The sequence below is a fragment of the Rhineura floridana genome, chromosome 13, assembly GCF_030035675.1.
Source record: "Rhineura floridana isolate rRhiFlo1 chromosome 13, rRhiFlo1.hap2, whole genome shotgun sequence".
Lineage (NCBI taxonomy): Eukaryota > Metazoa > Chordata > Lepidosauria > Squamata > Rhineuridae > Rhineura > Rhineura floridana.
The window spans coordinates 39746947-39760786 of NC_084492.1; the positions used below are offsets into that span (position 1 = coordinate 39746947).

Here is a 13840-nt window from a genome sequence, read left to right on the forward strand (position 1 = left end):
CCTTTAATTGGTCACCTCCGGCACCAAGGCCTCCCCGGGGTTGTGGCTCGGTCTCAGGGCTTGTGTGGCCTACACTGCAGGGAAGGGGACTTGCTCCAGACCAGGAGGTGGTGCCACCTCCTCCCCCCGCCACAACCAGGCGTCGCTGCTTCCATCTGTGTTGTGGGGAGGGGGAGGAAGGTGCAAGGTCTCTTTTTACGGGGGCTTGCCTTGCGATTCTAGACGCAGAAGGGGGGGCTGCGCGTGCATGCATGCAGGGGCGGAGGACGAGGACCGGCCTGATCCCTGCCCTGAGGCGCCCCCTGCCGGACGGTGAGCTCACCGCCCTCCGGCCCTCCAGGCCGCGCGGGGGCAGGCGCGGGCCGGTCCGCGGCGGGCGGTTTGGGCGGCGCTCGTCGCTGGCCTGGGCTCGGCTCGGCGCCCCTCCGGGCTACAATGTAGCGAACGGAGGAAGCGGCGAGTCCCGGCCGGGCCGAGGCGCGGGCAGCCGGGTCGGCCCTCCCTCCATGGGTGCGCAGGTAAGGACCGCGGCGGGCCGGACCGGGGGCTCCGCTCGGCCTTCCCCGCTCCGGCTCGGGGCCCCACCACCCCGCTCCCTGGGCGTGGGGGAAGGACGGAGCCCGCCGTCCCTGTGCCCATCGCCGTGGCCTGGGGGCTTCAGAGCGCTCCCCGCTGCCTGCTCCGTGCCTCGGTTTCTGCCGCCGCTGCTAGGCTGGAGGGGCTTCCCGGGGGCTCGATCGGGGGGGGGTCGGGGTGCTGCAGGGCGCCTACCGAAAGCGAAAGGACTCCCCGGCCGGCATCGCGTTCCCCGCCTCTCGGCCAGAGGGCCCCTCAGCCCTCCCTGGAGCTGCCGTCCGGCTCGCTGGGGGAAGCCCTCCGGGTGGGGCGGCCCTGGGGGGCAGGCGCCCAGCCGCCGCACTTGGGGCGTTCCCCGAAAGAGGTGGGACCGCCTGTCACCGCCGCGCTTGGCTTTCTTTCACCAGCGGGAAGCCTCTTGCAGTGGCGCCCGAAAACGTTAGAGAGCAAAGCCAGTTGAAGCCGGTGGGAGATTAACACCCCGTAAGAGAGAAATGAAGGGAAAAGCCATTCAGGACAGCGCAACCTGCAAGGTTGACAGTCTCGTTCTCTCCCACGTGAAAGGTTTACTATCTGCAGAGAATCCAGCTGCAGGCCAAGAGGTGACAGGTGACGGCTCTTGGGGGAGGCAATACCAGAGACTGTCAGCCCATTGCACTTTCTCAGACGAACTTCTGCCTCCCACAGTGATTCTTTTCCACTGCTTGTGGGGTCTGGAAATAACCTCCTTGCCTGTCTTTGCGTCTGTGCCAAATGTACATTTGTATGCATTTTTGTTTTTGCTTTAAAAAAAGCAAAAAAACATCCACATGTTGTCTAAACTGGCCTGGACAGCCCTGAAGCTTCATTATCAGTGTCTCTGTGGTGGAAAAGGGTTTCTTGCATGCCATTTGGGTGGTTTTTCCGGTGGTTAGTGATGGGAAGATGCTAATAACCTAGCAAAATGGAGATGACTCTTTGGATGATGTCATTTGAAAGGCTCCTTAGGGCACCTGACGGAAGAAAAGCTAATGGAGGCTCTTCCCCAAATCTCAGTTAAAAAGTTGGAACAGAATGGTAGAAAGAGATTTGTACAGCAAGACACTTAAAAAGGTGTATTATTTTTTTCATAGCTATCACCTTGCAGAAAGTTTCCTTTTGCAAGGATAACAACTAGTTTCAAACTCCTTCATCTGGTTTTCTCCCTAGCCACCCCACGCCCACAGACACTGAGTCCCTAGATAACCGATCTGAACAGATGCTCTTGGAGGTCGCTGATTCATAGGGTTGCCATAAGTCATAATCGACTTGAAGGCACATAACAACAACAGTCATGTGATCCGGCTCATAATTCATTGTCAGAGTTGCCAGAGGTCCAGTTCCCAAAGAGGAAGGCCAGAGAGTCATATGTGTTTTGAAAAATGGTCTCTGAAGCTGTGTAGGCTAAGCTTGGCTCCATACAGTGTGGGTGGACTTGCCCATTTAGGCCGGCCTTCCCCAACCTCGTGCCCTCCAGGTGTTTTGGACTACAACTCCCATCAGCCCCGGCCAGCATAGTTGTTGGGAGCTGAATCCAAGGTATCTGGAGGGCTCCAGGTTGGGAAGACTGGCCAAAGTTTGGGTGAGATGTCTAACCCTGGCACCAGAGCCTCTGGAGCTCTTGGGGATTCCAGGAACATACTAGCAATGACCTCATTGAGCAGGAAGGGGTGACACATGATTGATGCACAAGAGCTGTCGCTGGATGCCTGCATGACTCTGCAAGGAACTGTTGCGTGGCCTGTGGAGGCTGCAGAACCGGCTTTTCTTCCTTCTGGGTCACAAACAAGCTTGAGAAGCTGGCAAGGTCTGTCTGAAGGCAGATGCCATCTGAGGGACACCATCCTGAGTGGCTTTTGCCAGTGTGGAGACCTGAAAGGCAACAGCCAAGCTGCTCTGGGTCTGGGACTGCCTAGCCTAACCTGTTGTGCCTCACCCTGTCCTCTGTGTGGCTCTGGCAGGTCAGACTGCTATGGAATATGATGAGAAGCTGGCTCGTTTCCGGCAGGGCCACCTCAACCCATTCAACAAGGCCCTGCTGCAAAGCCAGCATGACCCAAAGACTAGGGAAGCTGGAGAGGAGTTTCAGCAGAAAGGTGAGCCAGGCACTCGTATCCTTATTGATTTATTTGTTAAATTTATATCCCGCCCTTCCTCCCCCTGGGGTGGGGCCCATAACAGCTTGGCTTTGGAACTCGGGTTCAAATCAGGCTCATGAAGCACTTAAGAAGAGGGTGCCTCTGTGTACATGCAGAGGGTTTCTTTTTTTCACTGGGCAAATGCATTTCCACCCCAAGACTAAGGGCCAGACCCCATGGCATATGAAGCTCCCTTACAACTGAGTTAGGCCCTTGGCCCACCTGGGCCAGTCTTGTCTGTTCAGGCTGCCCAGTTCTCTGACCTTGTCTGTTCCTGCTTCCTACATTCCTTGGCAAGTGCCAATAATGGCACCTGAAACCTTCTGCATGTGAAGGAAGTGGTCAACCACTGAGCGCGGGCACCTTCCATTTTTGAAAACGGAGCCCCACATAACCGCAGTGCCACCACCCCTCTCACCAAGACGCCTTTGGGTCTAGTGGGAGTAGAGGAAAGCAGCAGGCTGTGGCTTTTTGAATTAAGTGGGGAAGAGGTGGCACTGTTCATCCCCCAAATAGCTTCCATCGAGGCTGGCCTGCTGCTCTCTGCCCTCAGTGGAGAAGGAAGGTGGCCCCTTTTCAACGCTGGCCTTCCTGACTTTCAGCCTTGCTCTGTGGGCAGGCCCAACTCTTCTCGCAATGAGTTCTGTCCCAGCTTGGAGCACGTTTCCTTGGCCAGTAGCTAGTTTTCCTAGGGGAGGAGGGGGCAGGGAGGCTCCGAGCCACAGAACAAGAGCCGGAGGCTGGCAGCTGGCCAGCTATGGTACGTGGTGAGACGGGACAGTTTTGATCCCTACAGCAGGTCCTTCTGGTAGACGTGGCTGTATGTAGCAACTCTCCATGACGCAGAGTCTCTCTTGCAGAACTTTGGGCGGCCTCTTATTATGGGGCAGGCTCACTTTGCTGCCTCAAGAGCCGGGGGAGTGGGGAGACACAAGAAGGAAGGCTGCAATTCTCACCTTCTGCCTCTCTTTCCTCCTGGTAGACTTGAGGCTGGGCTTGTCCCCTGAGGAGGAGTCTGAGTTCCGCTGTTCGGAGCGCACCATGGACTTGGGACTGGCAGAGGACCACTTTTCGCGCCCAGTGGTGAGAGGAGGAATTGGCCCTGCTGCTGCGTTTTGGTCTTGGCCTATTGCAGTGGTTCAAACGGAAGAATGTTGCCGCCCTAAATTGTACCACAAACCTTTATGTATTTGGAGAAAAGCACTATTTAAAATCCCCAATGCAAATCCCCATTTGCACCCCACATGCTTAACTGCCAGCGCACTCCGTTGCCTCCCTAGCATGGCAGATCCCCGCCTGGACCGCTTGGCCCTGGGGCAGACAGTTGAGGCCATTGGCCATCCCTTGATGAACTGCTCTTTCTTTGCAGGGCTTGTTCCTGGCCTCGGACATTGAGCAGCTGCGGCAGGCAATTGAGGAGTGCAAGCAGAGGATCTTGGAGCTCCCCGATAACTCTGAGAAACAAAAAGATGCTGTCGTGCGGCTCATTCACCTGCGTCTCAAACTCCAAGAGCTGAAGGTGTGCAGACCGGCTAGAGGGTGGGCCTGACCAAGCTATGGGGTGGGCTTGGGGGAATAGAGTTCTGGGATCTTCCGGCTGTCAGAGAGGAAGCTGGTGAAATGGAGGGATGACAAAGCCAGGGCTTCTCTCTTGCTTTAGCTCAAGCTTGTAGAAGGCTGCAAACTTGCAGGTGCAACATACAACAATGAGAGCCATGTTGCTCCACTGGATGCGAGGTTGCTGTGGACCTCAGATGTGCACGTTGAATCTCTGCTCAGCCATGAGTTGCACAAAGGCCTCAGACCCACCTGCTGTAGCTCAGCCTCAGTCTGAGAGGAGAGAAGCCCCCATCCAAATATGGAGAGAGCGGCTTCCAGCTTGGAGGGCACAGGCCTTGGCAAGGTTGAGCTCCAGCACGTCTAACATTTGGACGTGAGCTCTGGAGCGAAAAGAAACAGAGGTAGAGAGCTTTAATATTCACAATGTTATTTTATTTTATTACATTTATAGCCTACCTTTCCTCCAAGGGGTTCAAGGTTGCGTGTATGGTTCTCCCCCTCCCCATTTCACCCTCACAACAGCCCTGTGAGGTAGGTTTGGCTGAGAGACAATGACTGGCCCAAGGTCACCCAGTGAGCTTCATGGCTGAGTGGGGATTTGAACCCGGGTCTCCCAGGTCCTAGTCTGACACTCAAACCACTATGCCACACTGTCTCTCTGTTTAAAATCCACCTGTTTTTAACACATCTTTCTTGCTGCCTTTTCTGATCCTCTGGAATGGCAATGAACTTGGTGTCTTCCAGATGTTGCTGGACTCATTAGCCCTATCAGCCAGCATGCCCAGTGGTCAGGGACGGTGGGACCTGTAGCCTGAGAGCACCCCCTCCGCCCCGCTTTAAACAATTCCGCCTGCTGTAGTGTTGCAGCCCGGTGTATATTAGGTGGTGTAGCTTTAATGTTCTGGCTTGCACTTCAGGAAGTTGGGGAGGGGGATGAAACCATAAGACTCCTGGTGGGGTCAGTGGCCGAAAGCCCTCTGAACGTTACTGCTTGCCTGCCTGCCTGCTTCCCTCTGCTGCAGGACCCGGGTGAGGATGAGCCCAACATCAGGGTGGTCCTGGAGCACCGCTTCTACAAGGAGAAGAGCAAGAGCGTGAAGCAGACCTGTGACAAGTGCAGCACCATCATCTGGGGGCTGCTCCAGACCTGGTACACCTGCACAGGTGAGAAGCAGTTCCTTCCCCTAGAGCAGCAAGCGGAGGGGAACCTCCAGCCTAGCCAGGATCCTGATTTGGCCTGTGAGGCCATTTCTCCCCAAGGCACACTCACTTGCCCTGCACCTGGTGTCAGGTATGGAGCAGGTACAGATGTAGCTGAAAAGGAACAATTTGGGTGCCTTGAAACGTGCTGCGGATTTTCATTGGTAAATGGGGCTCATATGTGGCACCTTTTAAATTTGGCAGGAAACCCAAGCCTGGCTCAGGTTGGCTGGGATCTCCCTTTGCAGCTCAGATTGAGTTCAACCTCACCGCAAAGGAAAAATGGGTCACCTGGCATTGTGGTGACGTCAGGTGGCTGACATTTGGGCAGCCCTGGCCTACTGTGGGGAGTGGGGGACCTCAGGATCTGGCCCTAGACGGTTTGAAGTCTACCCAAACTTGTCAGGCGGCCTGCCCCCAATCCCACTCTGATTGTGAGCAAGGAGAGGACCAAGGCTGGGCTCTGCCAGCTTCCTGGGCCGCGCTGTGCTTTGCAGGGAGGTCCTCACTTGGGCGCCGCCTTTGTATTTTACGGGGCTGGCTGCTGCATTCTTGTAAGTCAGGGTTAGGGAGCCTGTGTGGGCCTCCCAGCTGTTGCTGGACTCCACCTCCCATCCTCCCTGATGACTGGCCATACTGGCTGCTGGAGCAGGTGGGAGCAGGAGCCCAGCAGCCCCCGGAAGCATACTAGGTTTCCCCACTTCGAGATTCTGGGAACAACAGAAGGAGATTGTATGTGTGTACTAGACAGAAATTCAATGGCTTGAAATGTGCTCTCATTCTGGACGTGGCGTGGCCTAGATTCCACCCTGCAGTAAAAATCCTCATTGCCGACGTAACCTACTGGTGTTCTGGCCTCGCCCCCTTAGGAGGGAGCGGATGTAAACACCCCTCCTTGTTCTGCTGACCGGGGAGCAGAAGGACAGCGACTTCATCTCAGGCTAAATGGGGAAGATGTTGTTGTGGGGCTTGCCCCTTCTTCTACCCACCAAGCATATCGTCTCTTTTTATGCACCACTGCCTGTCCTGTAGAACTCCCCGCCACAGGAATTAGGAGGCTGGAAGCCTGCATTTGGTTTTGCACCAAGGGAAGCCCACAGTGAATTAATCTGAGATGCTGCTGCTGCTGCTATGAGGTGTCTCTGGAGAGGCCTCTAGAGAGGAGACAGGGCGTGTGGGTGGCATGCTGCTGTTGGGGCACTGCGGCTTCCCCATGCTTCGCTCTCGTTCTTTCCCAGGTTGTTCCTATCGCTGCCACAGCAAGTGCCTGGACCTCATCACCAAGCCATGTGTGCGCTCCAAGGTCAGCCACCAGGCTGAGTACGAGCTCAGCATCTGCCCCGAGATGGGGTTGGACAGCCAGGACTACCGCTGTGCTGAATGCCGGATGCCCATCTCGCTCCGTAAGTGTGGGCATGGAGCCAGCTGGGGACTATCCAGGGACCATGGGCCAAATTAGGCCTGCCAGGCCTTCCCCGCCTGGCTAAGCCAAGTCCTTCTTCCCAGATAGATGCGACACATCAGGTGTGCGGCAGATAAGATGCGGCTGGGCCGAAGGGGGTCTGTAGGCACCAAGAATCAGCTGACAAGCAGCCTCTGCAAATCCCTCTGCACAGCACTTTGCAACTGCCCACAATCAGCTGATTGTCAGAGCTCACAGCGCATGGCACTTTGCGAGCCCAATGATCGCTGATGGTGCAGGAAAAGAGGGCCACGTTATTGTTTTGACAGGTGGGGGATCCTAGCCACCCTGCCAGACTTGGCCTGCTAGCCAGGTCCAGGGCCCCAGCTCTGACCCAGACCTCCAGAACCCAGCTTCTGAGACCTCTCCAAGCACAAGACTTCAGCCGTGCCATGAGGGCTTAAATTCAGCTTTCCCCAACCTGATGCCCTGCAGATGTTTTGGACTGAAACTCCCTCCAGACCCAGCCAACATGGCCAAACGATGCTGGGGGGGATGGCAGGTGTCGTCCAAAACATCTAGAGGGCACTGGGTTGGTCTGACTCATGTTTTTCTCATTATTATTTTTTAAGACTGTGAATGCTAAGATTCTCCAGATGATGTCTAGCATGCATTTCAGCAGCTTCTGCTGTTCATAGAAAAGTAGAGCTGGAAGAGGTGTATGAGGCCATCAAGTCCAGTCCCCAGTTTGCATGCTGCCTTCCCTCTGTAGAAATCATTTGCAGTAGTCCCTGGTATGGCTTGCACACATCCAGGCCCTTTGGCTAGTCCTTGCAGTCATTATCGAGTCCTTACCCTCCGAGCTCTGAGGCTTGGAAAGAAAGACCCCCTTGGTCTGGCAAGGGCTCTGAAAAAGCATCATGGAATGGGTTGGAAATGCAGCTCAGTGGCAGAGCAGATCCTTTGCATTCAGAAATCCCAGCTTTGAGCCGTGACACCTTCATTTAAAGAACATCCAGCAATGGAAGCCTTGGAAAGACCCCTGAGCTGCTTTTTTTCTGGGTGGGTTAGACAGGACTGCTTTGGGTGGATGAGTGGCCTGACTCCAACCATCAGTGCTCATTTGTTGTCAGGGCTGCTTAGATGTCTGCCTGACCTGTTTGGGATTTAATAGTAGTGCTGCTTACGTTGACGTGGTCATCTCTTTCCGCCTGTCTCGCTGCAGGGGGAGTTCCAAGCGAGGCCCGGCAGTGCGACTACACTGGCCTCTATTACTGCAGCAACTGCCACTGGAACGACCAGGCTGTCATCCCTGCCAGGGTCATCCACAATTGGGACTTTGAACCCCGCAAGGTACGTGGGCCAGTCCGGCCAGGCCCAAAAGTCTTTTGTTGCCAAAAGAAGTCGGGAGAGCCACAAGGAGGGGGCACAACAGGGAGGGGGAACCATTTTCAGTCCAAGGGCCATGTTCCCTTCTGGGAAACCACCTGGGGGCCGCATGCTGGTAGTAGGTGGAGCAAAGGATGTAAATTGTACCTTTGTACAGGAGCCTCATTTCTACACACACTCTCATGCCCTTCTCTCCGTCCACCCAGGCCAGCGAGAAGCCTGATCAGAGTCCAAGGGCACGTTCTAGACTGGGGCCAAAGCAGGCCTTCCCCTTTCTGCTCCTCATTGTTGTAGGGTGTCCGTCCTTGATTGGTGATTGTGATTTCCAGGTATCTCGGTGCACCATGCGCTACCTTGCCCTGATGGTGTCGCGGCCAGTGCTCAAGCTGCGCGAGATCAACCCTCTTCTGTTCAACTATGTTGAGGAGCTGGTGGAGATCCGGGTGAGCGCGTTGGGGGGGGGATCTGAGGGTATATTCAGCCTGGAACCTCTTGTGGGAGTTGGGGGTGTTTGGGGTCTGGATGTGATGTGTCTTGTACAGGTATGCTAGCACCCAAAGGAGAGGTTCTATTACTGGGGAAGGACTGCCCGGCTGAGTTTTTCAAGCACTGTTCTCTCCCTCTCTCCTCCTCTCTCCCCGCTTCCCTTGCAGAAGCTGCGCCAGGACATTCTCCTCATGAAACCATATTTCATCACCTGCAAGGAAGCCATGGAGGCCCGGCTGCTGCTCCAGGTTAGGAGAGACCTGCCGGTCAGCTGGAGTTCTCTGTGTGTCCATTTTAAGCCAAATGGGGGAAGTACTTACAAGACTTTGGCTTTATGTGCTCAGCGTCCCTTACAGATAGGACATCCCCTGTACAGAGCAGCATACAGCCCAAGTCCTCTGTCCATACTCCCCTTGCAGCTCTGTGCTTTGTCCTCTCTCCCACCCCCTGCCCCATTTTATTCACATGTGAGAAGAGTAAGCCGTTGTCCTCTCCCTTCAGCTGCAGGATCGGCAACACTTTGTGGAAAACGACGAAATGTACTCGCTGCAAGACCTGATCGACATCAATGCTGGGCGTCTCGGCTGCTCCCTGACTGAGATCCACACACTCTTTGCCAAACACATCAAACTGGATTGTGAGGTGAGGAATGGGGGTGGGTAGGAAGCAACTGGCATCCAGAGGAACAGGGATTTCTTCACACCGCACATCATGAGAGTATGGAATTTGCTGCCACAAGATGTGGGCATGGCCACTCCTTTAGGTGGCTATAAAAAGGGAGTAGGCAAATTCATGGAGGGTAAGACTGTCAGTGGCTACTATCAGGGTGGCCAGATGCAAAAGAGGACAAGGCTCCTGAACCTTAAACAGCTGAGTCTCGGCAGGTGGAGCAAGTCATGCATGGCAAGGTGGAGCTGCTAAGTTGCCGATTCGTTTCTGGGCCCAGTTCAAGCTGCTCACATTCGCAGTTAAAGCCCTCAGCAACTTAGGTTCCAAATATCTGAAAGTCCACCTCCTTCCCTACAGACCCTCTCAGGTGTTAAGATCAGCTGGAGGGGGCAGGGCTCTTGGTAGTTCCTGGTGGCCCAGGAGAGGAAATTCTCTGTGGCAACTCCCACTAGTTTCCCTTCCCACACAGCTGTGTCTGGCAGTTTCATTATATAGTTTCTGTTGTATGCTGAAGACAGTACCTCTTTACCCTGGCCTGAGATGTACGTTTTGAGGACCACCCTATCCCTGTGATTGTAATTTGTTTTAACCTGCTTTTAATACTCAATTTTAAATTGTTGTGACATGCCCTGGGACTTTAGGGTGCAAGACAGGTAAGAAATCTAAATGTTGTTGTTGTTGATGATAATAATAATGCCTCTTCTGATCAGCCGTTAAAAGGTGCTCTGTCCTTTTCACATCCAGCCATCCTAGCTACTAGTCATGATAGCAACGTGCTACCTCCAGGGTCAGAGGGCCCATATGCATGGAGACCTGTTGCTGAGGAACAACAGTGGGAGAGTGCTGTGTTGCACTCACGTCGTGCTTGGGGGCTTCCCAGAGGCACCTGACTGGCCACTATGGAAAATGGGATGCTAGACTAGTTAGGCCTTTGGTTTGATCCAGCTTCGGGGTTCTTCTTGTGTTATTGTGATCATTAGCAACTGGCAGTGTTCTGTCCCTCCACAAATTTGTCTTATCCCTCTTTAAAGCCCTCTAAACTTATTGGGCATAGTCACATCTTGTGGTAGTGGATTCCTTACATCCTATTTTGCGTTAATGTTGTGCCATCTTTTGTCTGTCAGGTGATCCCAAGCTATAGTATCCTGTGATATTGTACTGACCTTCAGCATTAAGCAAATTAAAACACTCACTGTCCAGGTATTCTGAGAGAGGAAGAAAAATTTCTTTCTCTCGTGTATAATTTTATTTTATTTATTAATATTTATAACTTGCTTAATATTAAAGAAAGACCTCTACCATGTCCTTCTTATTTGAGATAGCACTTCTCTTGCAGGTAAACTGCATTTTCCCAGAACCTTTTGCTGCTGTGGAAAATGAAATTCTTCCCTTCCAAGCTTAGCTCCCCTGTGTGGCTGCATGAGTGTCACAGGTATTCAGTAGCTAGCAAGCAAGCAACCTCTGTGGGAGGTGTGGGGAATCTTTGGCCCTCCAGATGTTTGTTTGTTTATTTTTTTATTTATATCCCACACTTCCTCCCAGCAGGAGCCCAGGGAAGCAAACAACAGCACTAAAAACACTTTAAAACATCATAAAAACAGACTTTAAAATACATTAAAACAAAACATCTTTTTAAAAAAAGCTTTAAAAACATTATATTTTTAAAAGGTTTAAAAACATATTAAACAGCAGTTCCATCACAGATGCAGACTGGGATAAGGTCTCTACATAAAGACTTGTTGAAAGAGGAAGGTCTTCAATAGGAGCCGAAAAGATAACAGAGATGGCGCCTGTCTAATATTTAAGGGGAGGGAATTCCACAGGGCAGGTGCCACTACAGTAAAGGTCCATTTCCTGTGTTGTGTGGAATGGACCTCCTGATAACTTGGTATCTGCAGGAGGCCCTCACCTGCAGAGCGCAGTGATCGGCTGGGTATATAAGGGATAAGATGGTCTTTCAGGTATCCTGGTCCCGAGCTGTATAGGGCTTTGTACACCAAAACTAGAACCTTGAACTTAGCCCGCTAGCTAATAGGTAGCCAATGCAATTCTTTCAGCAGTGGGGTGATATGTTGGCAATACCTTGCCCCAGTGAGCAGTCTCGCCATTGCATTTTGCATCAGCTGACACTTCCGCACCAACCTCAAGGGCAGCCCCACATACAGCGCATTACGGTACTCCAGCCTGGAGGTTACCAGTGCATGGACAACAGTGAGGCTATCCCAGTCCAGAAATAGCCGTAGCTCTTTCCAGCTGAAGTTAATAAAAGGCACTCCTAGCCACTGAGGTCACCTGGGCCTCTAGCAACAAAGATGGATCCAGGAGCATCCCCAGATGTTGCTGAACTACAGCTGCCATCATCCCTAGCAAAGGCCGTGCTCACTGAGGCTGATGCGAGTTGTAGTTTGGTAACATCTGGAGGGCCAAAGGATCCCCATACCTGCTCTGTGGTGTAATCATGAGCCCCTTGAACACCCCCATCCATGGAGGCAGAGGCTAGAACTGTGACTCACTGGTCTCCCTTTCTTCTCTTCACAGCGGTGCCAAGCGAAGGGTTTTGTGTGTGAGCTCTGCAAGGAGGGGGATGTGCTCTTCCCCTTTGACAGCCACACCTCAATGTGCATGGACTGTTCGGCTGTCTTCCACAGGTGAGCACCAGAGCTCCAAAGTTCTCCTGTGCTAAATATAAGGGTGTAAATGAGCCAGCTAGAGCTAGCTACCTTTCTCTCCTCCAGACGAATGAAACTGACAAGGCCTTGTGTCTCCTCTTGCAGGGACTGTTATTACGACAACTCCACGACATGTCCCAAGTGTGCTCGGCTCAATCTGAGAAAGCAATCACTGCTCAGAGACCCCAATGTGGAGCTGCAGGCATAGAAGTGATGTGAGGGAAATGGCACAAAGGAATATGGTGTGCCCAGCATGCCAGTTTCACCTGTACTTGCCTGGGAGAAGGTCAGCCTTGGTTGGCAAGGAAGGGAACCTCTTACAGTTGTGCAGCTGGGAATGTGCTGTCGAAATCTGGAAAATGATGCCGCACGGCAAGTGTTGAACCTCAGTCCTATACTCCCTCCCTGGAAGAGTTGTCAAGACTGCAAAGTCTGGCATGTGCTGAGCAGACTCTGCCTGGGATTGCGAGGTTGAGGTCAAAAGAGCACTGCCCCACAGGACTCAGGTTTTGAGGTGTGAGGAGGACAAGCTTTTGGGCCACGGATTGCTCATGGCAGCTTGTGCCAGGCTGAACCCTGGAGAAAGGGCTGCCTGACTGTCATGGGAAATGATTAATGACAGCTTTCCTTGGCAGTTGCTTGTTAACTTTGCCATTTTGTGCTGGCATATGACATTGAGAATGCCCTGTGGCTTCTGTTTTGATAATGATACCATCAGCATGGAAGATGATCTTGGGCGGGTGGGGCATAGGGATGATATCTAGAAGTCATTCCCTCTGACTTAGATGCAGATGTACATCTGTGCTGGAGATAGGGAGAGCAAAGACACAGATGCCCCTTTCTCCTCCACCACCCCATGACTTTTGGTGATGGCAAATGCAAGGACTGGGATCATGAAGCTGGAACAGTCCCCAACACCCACAAAGAGGAGATGGATGGGGCCACAGTAAATTATCATGAGCACTAAAATCACTTTAAATAAAGCTGTGTTTAAATCTGGCTGTGTTGCTGTGATTTTAGGCTCTGCCTGCACAGACCGTTCATGTGTATTTGTCGTCTTCTGCCAAGATATTACCTTCCTTTTTCTCTCCCCAAAGGCTTCAATCTTGCATTCTCGGGGGCTATTCAAGATAGTTTGTGACCAAACAACTGAGGGCAAATAGCTTAGTGGCATTGCTTAGAGACACCAATTAGCTTGGGATCACATTGTCCAAGTAGCTGAGACTTTGTGGTGGAATTTGAAGCTTATGCAGTAATTATCTGGGTTTCATTCTCAGAATGGCATTAGTCCTTTTGTCTCCATTTGAACTTTGGTGCTTCAGGTGCAAATACAACAGCTTCATCTTTGCTCTGTGTCCTGCTCAGTGGCTTTCAACTGAATCTGTAAACTGTCTTTAACAGGCCTTTATTCAGTGCTGTGAACGCTGTGTGTGATCTGTTGTAGCTGTTTTATAAATGCAGGTCCCTAGCTGATGAGTAGGCATGTGAAAGTTCAACTTGTATTATGAGTGTATTGTAGAGGAATGTGAGAAGAGGAAATGTGGGTTTCATTTTCAGTCAGATAGTTGTGTATGGGGTTATTTTTATAATATCATAAAGCAATTTTTATCCTAGGACCAGGCAAGCAGGTGCCACAGTAGTCCTGTTACCTTTGGCTTGCCAAACAACACAACACAACCTTACCAAGAAGGCTTTCCCTGCCCTACCACAATCCATTGAGCATATCGGAGGGA

The 13840-nt window shown here is 52.5% G+C and overlaps 1 protein-coding gene across 2 annotated transcripts; it reads left to right on the top strand.

The window, feature by feature from the left end:
• The first annotated feature begins 362 nt into the window (after window positions 1-362).
• Window positions 363-13106, top strand: DEF8 (differentially expressed in FDCP 8 homolog). 2 transcript variants are annotated; one of them, XM_061594025.1, is made up of 12 exons: window positions 363-518; window positions 2556-2690; window positions 3715-3815; window positions 4102-4251; window positions 5315-5456; window positions 6731-6895; window positions 8120-8247; window positions 8613-8726; window positions 8937-9017; window positions 9271-9411; window positions 10775-10870; window positions 11977-12049. In XM_061594025.1, the coding sequence occupies exons 2-11, from the start codon at window positions 2567-2569 to the stop codon at window positions 10838-10840; spliced, it is 1212 nt and encodes a 403-aa protein (XP_061450009.1). In that variant the 5' UTR covers window positions 363-518; window positions 2556-2566; the 3' UTR covers window positions 10841-10870; window positions 11977-12049. The 2 variants fall into 2 exon arrangements, with proteins under 2 accessions (XP_061450009.1, XP_061450008.1); XM_061594024.1 differs by lacking the exon at window positions 10775-10870 and adding an exon at window positions 12213-13106 and having other exon boundaries at window positions 365-518; window positions 11977-12086.
• The last annotated feature ends 734 nt before the right edge of the window (window positions 13107-13840 follow it).